Source organism: Sinocyclocheilus rhinocerous, unplaced genomic scaffold (assembly GCF_001515625.1).
Source record: "Sinocyclocheilus rhinocerous isolate Xijiao unplaced genomic scaffold, SAMN03320098_v1.1 scaffold2589, whole genome shotgun sequence".
NCBI classification, from domain to species: Eukaryota; Metazoa; Chordata; class Actinopteri; order Cypriniformes; family Cyprinidae; genus Sinocyclocheilus; species Sinocyclocheilus rhinocerous.
Genome location: NW_015658508.1, coordinates 349822 through 368668, shown reverse-complemented (window position 1 = coordinate 368668; position 18847 = coordinate 349822). Strand labels below are relative to the sequence as shown.

Sequence of the window (18847 nt, the reverse complement as noted above, 5' to 3'; positions counted from 1 at the left end):
GAAGAGAATCAGTGATCAGAGTCTGGCCGATAGAATCATCTCACACCTGAAGTCATCAAGGAGCCTCTACATCATGTGCCACATCCCAGTGTTCTGCTGGATCTCAGCCGCTGTTCTCGAGAAGATGTTGAGTCAAGCAGAGAGTGGAGAGATTCCCAAGACTCTCACTCAAATGTACACACACTTCCTGATGGCACAGATTAACATCAAAGACATGAAGTACAATGAGAAAAAGGACAAAGACAAAGAGATGATTTTCAAATTAGGGAAACTGGCATATGAGCAACTGGAAAAAGGCAACCTGATCTTCTATGAGGAAGACCTGAGAGAGTGTGGCATTGATGTGACAGAAGCATCAGTGTACTCAGGATTGTGCACTCAGATCTTCAGAGAGGAGTTTGGCTTGTATCAGGGGAAAGTCTTCTGTTTTGTTCATCTCAGCATTCAGGAACATCTAGCGGCTCTATATGTGCACCTCTTCTTCCACAATGGCGGCAAAAATGTGCTTGTAGTGGGTGAAGCAAAGGAATCAGATATTAATGTTATACTCAAATGTGCAGCTGATAAAACTTTAGAAAGTAAGAATGGACATCTTGATCTCTTTCTTCGCTTTCTCATGGGACTTTCAATGGAGTCAAATCAGGCTCTCCTAGATAGGTTTTTGATGAAAAGAAAAATCTTTCCCCAGGACACAGTGAAAACTATTAACTATCTTAAGGAAATTTTAAAAACATGTTGTCCAGAAATGAGTGTCCTTCTGTTCCACTGTCTAAATGAACTTAATGATCATTCTCTATATGATGAAATCCAAAGGTACATGACCTTGGGAAAAGTTAAAGAAATCCAGTCCCAAGAACTTGGGTTGGCTCTGATGTACATTTTAATGACATCAGATGAGCAGTTTGATGAATTTGAACTACGTAAATATGGTAGATCAGACAGAATCCTTAACTGGCTGCAACCTGTAATCAAGTTGTCTACCAAGGCCTGGTAAGCACTTTTCAGAATTTATTATACAGTATGTGTGAGTGCAGAAAAAAAAACCTCACAAACAAGCATTTTGTTGTGATTTGACAATCTTGCTTACTCTTCCAGGTTGCATGACTGCAATATCACAGAAAGCGGCTGTTTAACACTGTCTACGCTTCTTTCATCACTATCCAATGTGAGAGAGATGGACCTGAGCCACAACAACCTGCAGGACTCAGGGGTAGAAATACTCAGTGCAGGAGGAAAGAAATCACGCTATGCACCAAAACTGTGTGTCTCTATGGAGTAAAGATAAATATGACAACATTTTATTAAAAATACAGTATTTACATATGAAGACATTTAATGAAATATTTCTGTCACTTCAGAATGAGGAAATGGTTAGGCATTAAGGAAAATGAAGAAAACAATCTCCATTATGAAGCTTTTATGTCTGCCACTGCTGGACTACAGGACACAGAGTGCACACTGGAATCCTTGAAGTAGGTCCTGTTAGCATTCTTTAAAAATACTTTTAAATGAGTCCTTACCCAGAAAATTGTGCAACATGAATTTTTGCTGTTAGATTGAGACTACAAATGTATTACCTCTTCTCTCTGTAGTCTGGAGAACTGTGGAGTAACAGAAGCAGGCTGTGTTTACCTGAGCAAAGCTCTGAGTTCAAACCCTTCACACCTGAGAGTGCTGGACCTGAGCTGTAATGACATAGGAGACTCTGGAGTGAAACATCTCTGTGCTTCTCTGGTGAAAGTTCAGTGTGCATTTGAAACACTGAGGTGAGTTATAACACAAATAGCTTATACAGTTAATTCTGAAATAAATTTGAAGTTAATAATGACTAAGGAGGCTTTTAAATGTATTTAACAGGTTAAATAACTGTAACATAACACACAAAAGTTGTATAGCATTGGCTAAAATACTACAAACACCTTCAAACCTGAAAAAGCTCTCTCTAAGTGAGAATAAGCTCCAGGACTCAGGTGTGATGCTCTTCTCTATTGGACTGCATCATCCTCACTGTAAACTGGAGACACTCAGGCAAGATGATTCTGAATACTTCTGGTAGAATAAGTAAACAACAAACTGACCATTAAACTATTTTGCTTCATGGTGGAGGGTTTTTGTTTTGTAAGGGCTACCTCTGAATGTTCAAAGCCAAAGTAATTGGGACATAAACATCATAGACACTGGAAAACAAGCACAGGGGATTACTGTACTTGTCCAATATTTAGATAAGTGTTCAACAAATATGGTTTTTAAACCATTACTCTCAAACGTAAATATGTCTCCCATTTATGTACAAGTTCTTACCCTAAAGATGTGATTTCCCCCCCCAATAACAGTGAAATACATAATTTGACAAGGTCAATATTGAAAACTAACACAAAGAGAAATACTGATAAAAGCCATGAGAAAAACATAAATGTGACCATGATTTTTAAAGGCATGATTTTTAAAGGCATATTTATTTTGAGCCTGATCCTCATGAAACAAAAAAACAAACATAACTCATTAGGCTTTTACTATCATTAACAGTTTCTTGATTATACTAATTTAAAATTTTCTGCTATCACTATCAAATCAATCAAATATACTGGAATTTCTACTGTTGAGAATGTTTGGACTTTCTTTCAAAAGGCTTTCATGTTGCAACATCAAACCAGGAAGCTTAGGATCTCTTCTTTTTAGATTGAGACTACATATGTATTTTCTCTTCTTTGTAGTCTGAAGAACTGTAGAGTAACAGAAGCAGGTTGTGTTTACCTGAGCAAAGCTTTGAGTTCAAACCCTTCTCATCTGAGAGTGCTGGACCTGAGCTGGAACGACATTGGAGACTTTGTAGTTAAATATCTCTGTGCTTCTCTGGTGAAAAGTCATTGTGCATTGGAAACACTAAGGTGAGTTATAACACAGTTAGTTTATATAGCTCATTATTAAATACATTTAAGGTTAATAACTGTATAATTACTAACCCTAAAGAAAAAACCCTAAAAATGTGATTTTTCACCCCAATAACAGTGAACTACAGAATTTGACAAGGCCCGTATAACTGAGAACTGATAACTGTAAATTATGAATTTCTGTCTCAGGTTGGACAAATGTGAAATCACTGAGAAATGTTGCACCGCTTTAGCTTCAGCTCTCAGCTTAAAGACCTCCAGTCTGACAGATCTGGATCTGAGCATTAATGATCTGCAAGACTCAGGGGTGAAGAAGCTCTGTCTCGGACTACAAAGTCCTCACTGTAAACTAGAGAAGCTAAGGTAAAAGTCTGGAAATGTCTTATTTAGTGAAATCAAAGATCCAAAACCACTGAAATCAGATGAAGAAATAGCAAAAATCACTGACCTACATTTATAAATCTACTCTGCTCTCTTCAGGTTGTCCAAGTGTAAAGTTACACATGAAGGTGTGACAGCACTGACTGAAGCTCTGAAATCAAATCCATCCCACCTGAAAGAACTTGATCTCCTTGAGAATGATCTGGAAGAGTCAGACTTAAATGTGCTCTCCATGATATTGGACAAGTCATCATAAAACAGTGATCATTTAGATAACTCTAGAAATAAACACTCAAGCTTTTAACATTGTGAGTAGTAATCACACATGAGACTGTGAAATCATGATAGAATCTAACTTAAAGAGATAGTTCACCAAAAATTTAAATGGTCATCATTTATTCACCCTCATGTTGTTGCAAACCTGTATGATTTAGTTTTCTTCTGTTGAACACACAAGAAGATATTTTGAATGTTGGTATAAAACAGTTGCTGGTAGCCATTGACTTCCATAGTATTTTTTTTCTCCATACTGTGGAAGTCAAAGGCTACCTGCAAGTGTTTGGTTACCAACATTATTCAAAATATCTTTTTTGTGTGTGTTCAACATACAGGTTTGAAACAACTTGAGGGCAAGTCAATAATGGCAGTATTTTTATTTTTAGGTGAACTATCCCTTTAAGATTATAAAGACTTTTAAAGACAAATCACAATTTGTATGGACTAAGAGTTTGGATAGTAGGTTTTATAAAGGGTTACATACAGTATACTGTATTCAAAGTAAATGATGTAGGTGTATTTTTCTATTTATGAATTTGGTTATAAAGTTAACTAATATGATGTTATCACTTTTATAAAGAGTTACACATATGTAATATATGTAAATAAATAAATATAATAAATGTACACATACATAAACCTTACCATTCTTCATGTCTAGTATATTGAATTTAGGAAAACTCCAAAACAAGGTTGATGGTTCAGGAACAGAGATTTGAATGACATGGGGTCAAGAGAAAATCCAAGACTATAATAAGCAAAAGGCAGAAAATCAAATCCAGGAAAAGAAATCCAAATAGATAGAATACGAATAAACCAGACTACAAGACTGACCATTAAACCTGAACCAGGATATAGAGAAACCTGCATAACTGACCAGGTTTCGAATGACATGACTGTGACTGATGACATTCATTTTAGGTTGAACTATTGTTTTAAGTATTGAGATGTGCATAAAACAAAAGTCAAAAAAAAAGAAGAAGCAGAAAATCGTTCAAATAATGGTGGTTCTGCTCGCATCTAGTCTACTTGTTAATAAGTGCAATATACAAAACTAAGAAAATCCTTCAAAAAGATTTCAAAATTCGCCAAATCTAGTGATTATTTCATCCTCAAAAACTTTGTTACACGGCAGACTAATGTGACTGGTGTGCCCTTATTCAGGGAAGTTGTGCAAAACCAGCCAATTAGATTTGCACTTGCTGTACTGAGAAAGTGCTTTTCATTTTTGCGTGCAACAAGCATCAGACGTTTAGTGGGTGTGACAACTGAGGCTGAGACTATAGGCCACTTCCTTAATGCCACAACATGCTCACATATGGAGGAGCAGGTAACCCATGAAAAAGCAAAAAACAGCACTTTGACTGACTGATTTATGAGGACAAGCAGGTTGAATTCTGAAAACACAAGGTAAGCACCACTGCAAAGATAGAGAGAACAGCCTTTGATAGATGGCAGGCAACACAAGACCTCCTGAGTTGGAGCTAAAATACACCTGACACTCATTTATACTGTAAACTTGCAGATATCTCTATCAAAATGAGATAACTGGTAAAAAAAAAAAAAAACATGAAAAATCTTTATGCTTTCTCTGGGAAGTTGAACATATCAAATAGTATGATCACAAAATATAATTGTATTCTCATGTTCAGTCAGATATTGCCAGGTAATTGACTTGTGTTACATTTCAGACTGACGAATGACGAAAAAAAAAAAAACCCAGTGCTTAAACAATGGGCATATCCAAATGTTTCTCACACATTTCTATTTTGCCAAAAACCTTATGCATAAAAGTCTTCTTTTTTTTCAGATTGTGTTGAAAAATAAACATATGTGAGACATATGGCCAAACACCATGTCTCTAATAAATGCCAAAGGTTTTCTGCACCTCTTTAAATGGACTGAAAGGGTGAGTGAGGGTTGATTACTTACAGTACTGTAAGTATTGCACTTATGTCCACATAAATATAATACAACTAGATTGTACACTGATTGCAAACTAGCCTGTCAAGACAAGAGTGACGGATCAATGTCAGTATTAGTTCAGCTAAAAGATTCTACTTCTATCATAAATGCGCAGATACTAGCATATTAAAATTCTAAATTGTTTAAGTTACATTTAAATTCAAATTATATTGACATTTAATCTTGATTTAATGAATGTTGCATCTAACAGATTCAATCAGGAGGGATCAGATTAACCTGCTGCCAGTGTTTTGTCTTTAAAGAGTGACAGATCAATGCAAATGCCAATTCACTTAACAAATAAAACACATCTACCACATCTAAGGTATTTTTACATCATATTTGAATGAAATCAAGAAACAAGCAGGCACTTTGTTTACCCATGACATACTATAATAATGTGCTATTTATACAACCATAATTCCACAGAAGTTGGGATATTTTGACATTTATTGAACAAAACTGTTAAAATACTGTATTATAATGTAATAGAGCCACTGATCTATATATAATTATAAAATAATATAATATAATCTCTATTATAGATCAGTGAATACATATTAACCTGTTTAATCCCAAATTTTTCCCAGACATGAAAATATCCAAATGATGTCATTAGTAACCCTTTGAAATAATCAATTATTTTTTTTATTGAGCGCGCAAAAGACGCGATATGTGAACGGCCCCTAAGTCACTTCCTTGTTGGCTTCACGAGAGAGAGCGGGAGGTTGCCGCTCGGTATCGATATTATCGATATATCGATACTTCGGGTCGATACGCCCATCCCTAGAACGGAGCCGCTGTGAGACGCACGTACGTAACCTACACGCCTATAACTACATCACATATAATTATTTAATGAAATCGTAGCGTTTGTGAATTCACAGTTAAGCTTAATTATGATTTTTAAACAGGTTTAATATATCACGAGGCCTTGGAAAACAGTCTTGTGTTTTACGGATTCTCGTCCACTACTGTTAAAGCTACTGTTGCAACCCTTTCATTTGTCACTATGAAACAACTTAAACAATTTTCTACTGAACCAGGATATTCAGTGAGAAAAACTAAGGTTGAACTTGATTTTATCCATCAGGAATTCATTAAAAGATAAAAGTCACTATATGGAAGGTTTTTATTCGATAATAAAAATGTGGTCTTGGTGTTGTCAATCGTAAGTAAGGTAACGTTAAGCTGTTTCAGCGGTAAAGTAAGTTATTGCATTTTTTATGAAAGATTATGAGGAAAAAATTATTTGAAATGATACCATGAAAATGCAATCAAAATGTAAATAGAGTGACTTTTGAATTCATGTTGACTTTAAAGTAATAATTGACTCATAAATGGAAAATTATTTACTCACCCCCATGTCTTTACGATGCAAGTTTCTTTCTTCGGCGAATTGCAAAACGACATTTCACTGAGGAGAAAGTCCATAACAAATAACAACTGGTGTTTATTTTAAACGCCACGCCCAAAAAAATTCATGAATGTACTTCATATGACTGCAATATATATTTCAAGTCTCCCGAAGCCATACGATAAATTTATGTGAGGAACAAAGTGAAATTTAAGTGCTCATGGACTAATTATCGTCTTCTGTAGAATATAATATGCGATTGCGTCAGTTAAAAAATGGCGCCTTTGGATGGCGTTTGACGTCATCGACGCCCAACGTGTCACAAATCGCAACACGTTTAAAAACGTGAACTCTGTCGGGAATTTTATCTAAAAAAAAAAGAGCAGCTGACTTTCACTCAGTAATGACTCAAACTTTTGTTATGAAAAATGAAATGTTAAATGTGGATTATTTTATGAGGTCTGCATTTAAATCAAATCATGTGGATTATTTTTTATATATATAAAAAAAAGTTAATTTATCAGTAAATGACAGACTTTTTGGTGAACTTTTCCTTTAAAGTGATATTGTTTACTGTAATTTGTATAATTAATTTTTTGACTTGTTATGGACTGTCAACTTGCAAACTCAAAACCGAAGGCTTCGAATCTCTGGCTTCAGCTCTGAGGTCAAACTCTGGGCTGAGAGAGCTGGATTTGGGCAACAACAGACCTGGAGATCAGGGAGATAAGATCTAGAAATATAGTTTTTGATGAAGTTGGAAACTAACCGCTTTGGCTTCAGCTCTCAGCTCAAAGACTTTCAGTCTGACAGATCTGGATCTGAGTATTAATGATCTAAAAGACTCAGTCATGGGTGAAGAAGCTCTGTCTCGGACTACAAAGTCCTCACTGAAACTAGAGAAGCTGAGGTAAAAATGTGAAACCAAATCAGATTTCTATAAAACAACATTTATACTATTATTTGTTAACTTTTCTACTTTATGAAAATCCACTCTGCTCTCTACAGGTTGTCCAACTGTAACATAACACATGAAAGTGTGGCAGCACTGACTGAAGCTCTGAAATCAAATCCATCCCACCTAAAAGAGCTTGGGCTGCGTTTCCCGATAACAGTGTCTCTTAGCCTGCTACGAAGACTCTAAAGGTACACCTTAACTAGGGGTATACCTTTCCTAGGTGTGTTCCCCGAACTATACCTTAGGATGTTGGTTAAAGGGTTAGTTCACCCAAAAATGAAAATTCTGTCATTAATTACTCACCCTCATGTCGTTTCAAACCCGTAAGACCTTCGTTCATCTTCGGAACACAAATTAAGATATTTTTGATGGAATCTGAGAGCTGTCTGACCCTACATAGACGGCAACGCAACTGAAATGTTCCCAAGTCCAGAGCAAACCCGTAAGATCTTCGTTCATCTTCGGAACACAAATTAAGATATTTTTGATGGAATCTGAGAGCTGTCTGACCCTACATAGACGGCAACGCAACTGAAATGTTCCCAAGTCCAGAGACGTAGCAAGGAGATCTGTAAAATAATCCATGTGACATCAGTGGTTCATCCGCAATTATACGAAGCTACGCAAATACTTTGACGTGTCAGCTGCGTCACACGGATACACTGTTTTCGTTCAGATCAAATCACAACAACGTAGGAAACAGAGCCGGTGTGACGCAGCTGACACAGAACAGCATACGTTGTTTACGTACGACGGGGATACAGGGATACGAACGACGTAGCGTTAAGAAGGTTTCGGGAAACGCACAGTTGATCTCCTTGAGAATGATCTGGAAGAGTCAGACTTGAAAGTACTCTCCATACCGGACAAATCATCACAAAATTGAAGTACCACCGCTAAAACAAATGTTTTAAGTAACCCTTTAAAAGAAAAGAAAAAGAGGGACAACTCATAAAATACATTAATATTAATGTCATTGCAAGCTGTACATACAGTATGAAGAGTAACATCATGAACTTATGGAAAGGATTTCACGCTTGGTTTGCACTAATGTAGAGATATGTGGATGTTGGATAAGGTAGACAATATAGAACGACAACTGCAAACAATTTCTTCGAAATTTTATTTTATGAACTAAATACAAAAGATCATAAATAAAGCTCATAAGTTAGGTGCACCTAAAGGTGGAAATAGAGAAACTGTGAAATTAAAAGACTCCTCAACCTGTTACCGAACCGTCTTAAATGTACTGCTGTTTTACAATGTTAAATTTACTGCCAACATGAATATTATGCTCGCTGTATAATTAAATACATTCCGTTAACACATAGAAAGAAAAAAGGAAGAAGGGAACTCAGAAGCTGTACACAGAAACGTCTGCTGGTATTATGTACATCATGAAGAAAAACAATTAAAAACTATGTACAGACAAAATCCTAGATTATGTACAGTGAAAAAAAGTTTCAAAAAATATATCTATGACTATGAAATTCTCACAATGATCCAGTTCAGCAGTTTCAAACATTTTATCAAATTATACACAGATTTAGCTGTTTGCGTATGATTTATTTAGACGTGGAAATAAATGAAACTGAAAGGAGAGAAAGAAACAAGATTTACAAAGAATCAGTCTTTTACTTTGCTACTTAAAAATGCAAAGATTGGATACAAGGAACATGAGTAACTTAAGACTAAATCTTATCTGGATCTATCTCCTCATTCCCTTTATTTTATATAATTTTTTTTTTCAACAAATAAAGCAATATCATTTTCCATTCAGCAATGCCTCTGAAACTCCCATCTGGCCTTCATAAAACAAACACACACCGTCCAAAAGGTCTGTTAGTTTCGTTTGCAAAGGCTCAAAATCATCTCCCGAGGCAAAAGATCCGTTTGAATATAATGCTCAAATCTGATCCACAGGGAACAATTCCTTCCGGCTGATGATGAGTGGCCATCCTGAAAAGATCCTGAGGTGAAAAGCGTCGTAGTCTGTTTGCACTTAGTTGAAACAGTTCTTTCCACTTACAGAAGGAGGACGCTTCTCAAACTTTCTCCTGTCAAAAAACACTGCCTCGCCGCCTAGAACAACAGGGCCAGAAACATCTCATCCAGAGAGACGCATTAAGTCATTTTAATTGTCGGCAAAATGCCAGTTTAAAATCCTTAGACTTGAAGAAAATTCCTTATAGAAGCACAAAGCGGCCCAGAAAAGTGCACTTTAGCTCATTCATTCTGATCTTCATACCGTTCACATTAATTAAAGTGCAAGAGTGATGTGAAATATTCCGTCCCTCTTGTGATCCATGTTAACCAATGATGCATTGTTTTTTTTCCTCGTCACAGATCAGACAGGAACCTTTGTGTCTTGTCTGTGATGCATTCCAGACAATAACTCCTGCACGCTGCTCAGGATCTTCCTCTGATGTGCACTGCATGAGATTCCCATCTTGGCCAGATCCCTTTAAAAGAGGGAGTTTTGGTAAGCTAAAGTCATCTTCAAGCTCATCAGGATGTGTAATTGAGTGTGTAATGTGTTAAAGTAATGCTCACTCGTGACTCATGGGTAAGACGCTCTCTAAGCTGCAGAATCCTGCTGTGCTGAAGTTTTCTCTGTATTGCTCAAGTCCAATGATTTTCAGCCATTCGTCCACAGAACCCAAAGAGGGGGCAGAGCCTTCAGAGGGGGCGTGGCGAAGTGTGGAGGGGTGGGGCCTGAGGATGACAACATCAGAGAATACATTTTAATCCTGAGAAAATGAACTTGTCAGAATTGTATGTGTACTATGTGTGTGTGTGTGTGCCAAAAAGCATATTTTAGGTTAAGCCTGAAACACACAACAGTTGAAAAGTTTGGGGTCTGTATGATATTTCATGTTTTTGAACATGTTCACCAAGGCTGCATTTATTTAATTATTAAAAATGTGAAATTTTATTACAATTTAAAATAACTATATTATATATATTTAAAATATATTTTAAAATGTAATTTATTCCTGTGATCAAAGCTGAATTTTCAGCATCATTCCTCCAGTCTTCAGTGTCACATGATCCTTCACAAATCATTCTGATATGCTGATTTGCTGCTCAGAAACATTTCTTATTATTTTAATGCTGTTAAATATTGTGCTGCTTAGTATTTTTTGTGGAAACCATGATACATTTTTACATTTTTAATGAATTTTAATTAATTAAAGAACAGCATTTATTTGAAATGCAAATCTGTTCTAATATTATAAATGTCTTTACTGTCACAATTGATCAATTTAATGCATCCTTGCTGAATAAAATTAGTAATTTCTTTTAAAAAAATCAACTAAAATGCATTCTGGAAAAAGCTGGAAAACAATGGCAGATGAAGTAAGCATTTTTAAATTTTGCAAACTTTAGGGTTACAGATTACAGCAGTTATAAGTTATAAACTGCACTTTTTCAGAACCGATCCCGATCCGTTACCAAAAATTCTGAGCATCGGCCGATACCGATCTCAATCCGATACCAGCGCAGTTTTTTTTTAATCAGTGTAGAATTTCTATACCTCAATGTGTGTTGAACTGATCATCACTCTTTTGTGTGTTACACACAATCTACTAAATATAGACAACTTTCTTATAAAGAGAAAAATAACAAACAGAAAAAATATTAAAAAAGAGACATTGATGCATAGTGTATTAAATCTGTGCGATAGTTTATTGAGCATTTTCTTTTAACAGTTTTAAAACTCAATTTCGTGAAGAACAATTCATAGTGCTCTCTACTCCAGTGTTGTGATCTAACACGGTAGAAATGAACATGATTTACAAACAAAACGAAACTCCACCAAGATAAAGTCCTTTTATGCAAAACAATTTATCTTTATTTACAGATCAAGTATAATATTAGGAACACTGAATCATCTTGAAGAGAGTTTCATCGTTTTGACTGTCGTAACCGAATGCAACACGCAGTTTGAACGCTGAGAGAAGAGTTTACGTGAACTTGACTTGAATATTCATCTGTACCTCACATTAAACAGAACGGAACGGCTTCAGAACACTTGGAATATAGTGCACAAAAACTTTATGGTGCTTTATGTTTGTGTGGCTTTCGTGGGGCTTAACAATAACACAGAATAGTATACGCAGAATATCGAATTTGGATTGGTCTCATCTGACCGATATCCCGATCCGGCATAAAATGCCATACCGATACATATAAGAGCGATACCGATACTGAATATCGGATCGGCGCACCCCTAGTTCACAAGGGAACAAACTTTTTAAAATTAGCATTGACAAATGTCAAACACATATTTTAGGACTTTTTAGTGCCAAAATATACCCAAAATAGCAATAAAAATGTGAATGGAAATCTCCATGTGAGTATCTGCAAGTGTGCATGTTCACCTGCTGGTGTCTCCCGCCGTCCTCTTAAGCGTGGCAGGATTGCGTATGAGTTTGTCCAGCATGTTGATGATCTGGCTGAATTTGGGTCTGTCCGCTCGTTCCCTCATCCAGCACTCCAGCATGAGCTGATGCAGAGCCAGCGGACACTCCATGGGCGGCGGCAACCGGTAGCCTTCCTCTATTGCCTTTATCACCTAGGAAACAGGGGAGAGGAAATGAACGGCTGATCTTGCTGAACTATGGCATTCAGTCCGCTTGTATAACTTGGCATGGCACACAATAGCACGATAAAGCGGAGTATTAAAACTTTGCAAGCATTTCTGGAAAGCGCACCATGGAAACGCCAGCGCTGAAGGCATGACAAGCACATGTAATTAATTAGATTTGTGGTACAGTGCCACTTACATCCTGGTTGCTCATGTCCCAGTATGGTCGTTCACCATATGACATCACTTCCCACATGACGATGCCGTAACTCCACACGTCACTGGCTGAGGTGAACTTCCTGTATGTGATGGCTTCTGGAGCCGTCCAACGGATTGGAATCTTCCCTCCCTGTGATTGACAGGTTCATGTTATTGACAATAATAACATCTAATTCTAAACAGCATTATAGAACAGAACTAATCTGAATAAGTGACATTCCTAGAAGTCTGACATTCCATATGACAGTATCGGAAACAGTGTTAGTACTGTGAAATTCTGATAATAATTCTGTGATATCGTGTGTGTTTATTTTATATATATATTTAAATTTGTATAATTATTAAATAAATGTTAACTGAAATAAAATTTCAATAAAATTGTTCAAGTACTAAGTACTACTAAAATTACTAAACCAGAAAATACACAGCTGGAAAAAAAAATGAAATAGACCTTCAAAAAAACTAATAAAAACAACAAACTCATCTAAAATGAAAACAGAGAAATAAACTAAAAATATTTATATTTAATTAATTTAATATTTATATTAAATTAAAACAATTAATAAATGCTATGATACTATATTAATGATACAAAAACACTGAAAACATCACTTTTGTTTAAGAAGCTTGTGTCGTTCCTACATTTATAAACAAAATAACGCCATTATATGTCCAAAAGTTACTTGATTGTATATTTGATAATATGAATGTAAAATTGTGTATGGATAAATGTAAAAACATAAACACACTCTTACCCTGGTAGTATACGCTCCTTCTGGCTCGTCTTCAAGCACTCTGGACATCCCAAAATCAGACACTTTACACACCAGGTTGCTGTTCACTAGGATGTTCCGTGCTGCCAGATCTCTGTGAACGTAACTCATGTCAGATAGATATTTCATTCCGGATGCGATTCCTCTCAGGATGCCCACCAGCTGAATAACTGTGAAGCGGCCGTCATTCTTCTGAAAGAGAAAGAACACATCAGACCTGAAAAACCACACCCTAACAAGAATCAAAGCTGATCTAGTCGTGATTGTTCTCGGATGGAGAAAAACTTAGCTTTACACTGTGTCCTTTACCAAGAACACGTCACGCATCAGTTTTTTTCACAATGAAAATTAATTGCTGTGGTAAGTGACAAAATCAAAACTAGATCAGTTGCTTGTCCAAAGGAACAGATTTTTATTAGTTAGCATGGGTCAGTTAAAGATGTAAATACACTGTTCTTCAGCCAGAAAGCATTATTTTACATTGATGGCTATTCAAAAGTAGTAGTGAATTTTAATGTATTGTAACTAGGACTTTAAAGAGTTGAAACACATTCGGTAAATTTACAGAAACTTTCCAGAATTTTTGTAAATTTCTGTAAATTTACTGGACATTTTCTGGCCCTTTGCAACCTTAATTGTAACTAAATTCAAAATAGCTTTATTGGCATGACTAAAAATATGATTATTTTTACATGACTTAAAAAATTTAACAAATTATAACATTTGTTTTATATACAGATATGCATTTAGAATACTTACTATATGTGTGTGTGTGTGTGTGTACGTGTTTATGCTACATTGTGGGGACCAAATGTCCCCACAAGGATAGTAAAAAAAAGTAGGTTTAGGGTTAGGGGATAGAAAATACTGTTTGGTCAGTATAAATGTAATAGAATTCTATGGCAAGACCCACAATTCACAGAAACAAACGTGTGTGTGTGTTTTTGTGACATATGAGGACACAAATTTGTATAATAACATGGGTATGACATAGGTATTACAAGGAGAAGGTGATTTATGAGGACATTACCCCATGTCCCCATTTTTCAAAACGCTTATAAATCATACAGACTGAGTTTTTTTGAGAAAGTAAACATTTTCCTGTAAGGGGTAGGTTTAGGTGTAGGGTTGGTGTAGGGCAATAGCACATACAGTTTGTACAGTATAATAACCATTATGCCTATAGAATGTCCCCACAATTCACAAAAACAAACATGTGTGTGTGTGTGTGTGTGTGTGAATGAAATTCACTACTACTTTGAAAATATCTGTCAGTGGATTTTTGTTTATATTTTTCTATCTGAAATTCACAAATGAATGTAGAATTTAAAATACAGATTTTATTTCAGTGTAGAAAGACACTGTAGAGACACTCAAACACAATCTTACTCTGAGAAACATGTCCAGTGAGCTGTTCTCCATGTACTCCGTTATAATCATAACTGGTTTGCCTGAAATCACAAATAGAGACAAAAAGAGAACAATTACATTTCTGTAAGTTCCTGTGCGAAAATACAACAAATCTAGTCTGAACGACAATGGAGTTTTGAATTATAGCACTTCTTATGTTACTCCCTCCTTAGGACAAATCACTTTGAATATAGCTGTCTATTAATTTAATACATGTAAATCTAATTAACAAGCAGTGAATCTTTCCCACTGACAGTATTTGAATGCCAGAGATGCACAGGGCATATGCGACACCGTTTACTGAAACTTCTTGTGTATTGCACAAAAGTCAATGTCAACCAGATGTAAACACTGAGCACAGAACATGAATATTAGTTATTCAAAGAGAATCAACACACACAGTCACAGGCCGGCTCATTGACACTTAGCCAATGCTCCTTTCCTTTAGAGGAAGTGCGTTGGTCCCCATAACGTGATAAATACCAGGTACACACATACACACACTCACACAGACACACAGCAGAGGCTGTAGGTTAGAGATATAGGGTGACACTCTAACCCCAAACACATTTAGCTCTGACGACGTGATTAATGAGTCTGCTGTGCTTTTTAGCTCACATTAGCCGTTCAGAGCGACCCACTCCATCTGGAGACCACAAGGTTGTGTGTGCGTGTGTGTGTGTGTGTGTGTGTGCATCACATGGCAGTTTTTGTCAAGACACGCTCAGCAAGCAAACACACAGATAAGCTGGACATGCATACATAAACACACGACCATTAGCACATCAAAAGAAAAACACGTTCTATCAGCAGCCTGTTTCTTTGTAAGGGGTTTCACAGGATTTGTGCTCACTTAATATCCCAACTTCTGACCATAGCATTCTGCTGTCTAATTCACAGAAGCATAAACAAGATTTTATTAGCATGAAATTAAGGATTTTGACTCATTGGGGCATTTTATTTGTGTAATAGTTCATTTTTTAGAATTTCTGTGAATTTTTTGAGCTCTGTCCCTGAATTCCACCATGTTTCCAAGTAGGAATTCTGATATGACGTACTCAAAACTAATATTTAAGCCTAAACTAAAAATGACTGAAGAAGACAAAGAAAAGCTCTTGATGTCTTTTAATAATGCGTCATATTTTCTGAATGAAATTCAGTATTTGTTTCTTACAAATTTTGGGTGCTGATTCCAAAAAAGCCGTTTTGCTTGAGCACGTCACACTTTCTCACAAAATATGTATTTTGTAATTTTGTAGCATTTTTGCTTTTGACAAGCATTTCTAATATGAAGAAATCTTGTATTAACCCTTAATCAGCAGAAAAACTGCTGACATGATTCCCATCTTCCTCTGAGCCAGATTACTTGATTATTTGTTCAGTTCTCAGCCCATTTTCAAATGTATGAATGATCCTGAAGACATGATTTTATGATACTGATTTGATCCTGATTTCTACTTTTCCACTCCTTTGCAGAATGCAAGTTAAATGATACATTTTGAATATTTCATATTGGTAATTAAAACCAAAACCTTTGACATTTGAGTGCTTTTATTGTTTTGATAAGTGCATTAAAGCTGATACATATATAAGGAGTTCATTTGCAAAAACAGATAAAACGTCTTTAAAAATGTGTTTTTTTTTTTTGTCCTGCATTCCAATTAATATCAATCAAACTGCAGTTGGGTTGTTTTGATTAAATAATAATAACAAAAAAAAAAATACAGCTAACACAAAACACAATAAAAACATGGTAACACAATAAAAAAAATTTTTTTTATTGATGGAATTTTTGGAATGATGGAATTTTTTTCAAGATGCAGGGCTTTGTAATATATAATTATAATTTTACTATAAATATTATAAACTCTTTCAACGTTTTTTTTAAATTCACATATACAGTATATATATATATATATATATATATGATTGCAGGACACAAATAAAAATGTATGATGTCAGCTTTGACTTACATTTGGTGACCACGCCTTCCAGGTGAATGATATTAGGATGTTCAAACTGGCCAATCACGCTGGCCTCACTCAGGAAGTCCAGCCTCTGCTGCTCGGTAAACCCCGCCTTCAGCGTCTTGATGGCCACACAGATTTCTCGCTTTCCAGGAAGCTTCAGACGGCCGCTGCACACCTCGCCAAACTCACCTACAGAGACAGGAAGTGACTTTCACATGCATCTATCGTCAATAAATGACATTCTGAAGACATAAAAAGGCTGTTAACGTACCGATGCCGATCACCTTCTCGATCTTGATACAGGAGGTATTGATCTCCTTAGCAAACTCCCTGATGGCCTGGTTGGGGTCTTCGTAGGTGAAAGGGTCCACATATATTCTCACCCCTGCCAGCACATTAACGGAAGGTTCGAGAATGGAAAATTTTCATTTTTTGTTCCAGCTAGAGTAATGAAAGGTGTTTTCTTACCTGGCTGCAGGTTTTTCTCCTCTGCCTGTTTAGTTTTGCTGTATTTGCTCCTCCTGATATTAAAACATTCGCAAATTTTCAGCATTTATACTTTTATTTATCTATCACAGTAGTATTTTACAATTGTTTATACACTATAATTGTACTTTTGAATACTTCAATACTTTTGACTGCTTTTGTTATTTTGATAAGTGCATTAAAGCTGACACATAGAAGTTAAATTCTTCATTCTTATTTTGTTAAAAAAAACTGTGCATGATGAAAAGTATTTATTGATATTTGTGATCTCAGCATCATGAAATTAGGTAGTATTAGGCCTTTTATGCAAATCAGCAGAATTTTTTTCAAGATGCAGAGCAGTGTAATACATACATATATGAACAATTTATTATAAACTCTTTTATATTTAAAAATAAATAAATAAAACATTTATTTTTTAAAATAAACATTTTTTAAAATAAAAAACGTGTCATTTCATATTTTACACATACACACAAGCATCATTTTTTTTACTATAATCATATTATATTTTAATTGTTCAGAACTTTATAGTTAAAGTTCTATTAATTTTGTTATGTGTTTTTGCCTTTTTTTTATTAGTTTTTGTTTTTAAATATTTCTATTTAGGTTTATTTTTATTGCAGTTGTATTCATTTTAGTGCTTCAACTTCTTTCATCTAAAATTTTTTATTTCAGTTTATTGCAGCTTTATTTCAGAAAACTATTTTTATTTGTAGTTTTAGTTTCCGTTAACAATATCAACACTGGTCTGTCATCATGGAAAAAATACTGGATGTTCTGTCACCTTTTGGTGATGATGAAGGTAATGATGAGGATGAGGAGGAGAACAACAACACATCCGGCCACCAACAGCAGCAGCACAGCAGAGCTCATGACTCCTCCAACAACAGGAGCTGCGACTGAGAGAGACAATTACATTTATTATCTTATTCATGCAGTGTATTTTTAGAGCATATTGTGCGTCCCAATTCGCGTACTTATGCACTATTCTATGCTGTTTTGTAGTATAAATAGTGTGAGTAGTTCGCTCACACTGAAAATTCTAAAAGAAAAGGTGCACTTAAAAAACCCGGATGATGCATTTAAATAATCGAAAAAACAAAGTGTGGAATGTTGGACACTTCGTGCACTCATAATTTAATTACATAGCGGAGAGGGAGGAGCTATCAGACTCTAAAGTTGAATGACAAAATAACCTTATATAATTCATACACTTAGTACATAGCGCATAAGTACACAGTGTATAAGTGTACAGTGTATTGTGTGTCATTTGGGACGCAACATGTTTTTTTATATTAAGTAATCTTTATATTTTTTGAGTATATGAAGCTGATTCTAGATCATTCTGAACCCTACACTCACCGGTGTTGGTGCTGAACTCAAATGGGGCGCTGAACTCCCCGTATCCCGCGGCGGTGCGAGCGCGCACGTGAAACACGTAGGAGGTCAGCGGAGTCAGGTCTTTAATATCAGTGCTACGAGACGTCGTCTTTACGATGCGATAACTCCTCTCATTCTGATCCTGAGATTCATAAAGAGAGAGAGACAGAGAACGGAAGACTAGAGG

The 18847-nt window shown here is 35.7% G+C and overlaps 2 protein-coding genes across 2 annotated transcripts in view; one reads left to right on the top strand and one right to left on the bottom strand.

Moving 5' to 3' along the window:
- LOC107722262 (NACHT, LRR and PYD domains-containing protein 3-like) overlaps nucleotides 1-3546 on the top strand; it is a 6685-nt gene extending 3139 nt beyond the window's left edge. The window contains exons 4-9 of the mRNA XM_016530540.1: nucleotides 5-990; nucleotides 1096-1260; nucleotides 1359-1472; nucleotides 1593-1766; nucleotides 3081-3254; nucleotides 3372-3546. Of these exons, the coding sequence (XP_016386026.1) occupies nucleotides 5-990; nucleotides 1096-1260; nucleotides 1359-1472; nucleotides 1593-1766; nucleotides 3081-3254; nucleotides 3372-3528 (1770 nt within the window). The 3' untranslated portion in view covers nucleotides 3529-3546. The remainder of the gene's footprint in view (nucleotides 1-4; nucleotides 991-1095; nucleotides 1261-1358; nucleotides 1473-1592; nucleotides 1767-3080; nucleotides 3255-3371) is intronic.
- Nucleotides 3547-8996: 5450 nt separating this feature from the next.
- Nucleotides 8997-18847, bottom strand: part of epha4l (eph receptor A4, like) — a 51185-nt gene continuing 41334 nt past the window's right edge. Inside the window, exons 12-17 of the mRNA XM_016530542.1 lie at nucleotides 14801-14862; nucleotides 13394-13603; nucleotides 12619-12768; nucleotides 12214-12407; nucleotides 10382-10543; nucleotides 8997-10290 (exon numbers count right to left, since the gene is read on the bottom strand). Coding sequence (XP_016386028.1) covers nucleotides 10176-10290; nucleotides 10382-10543; nucleotides 12214-12407; nucleotides 12619-12768; nucleotides 13394-13603; nucleotides 14801-14862 — 893 coding nt within the window. The 3' untranslated portion in view covers nucleotides 8997-10175. The remainder of the gene's footprint in view (nucleotides 10291-10381; nucleotides 10544-12213; nucleotides 12408-12618; nucleotides 12769-13393; nucleotides 13604-14800; nucleotides 14863-18847) is intronic.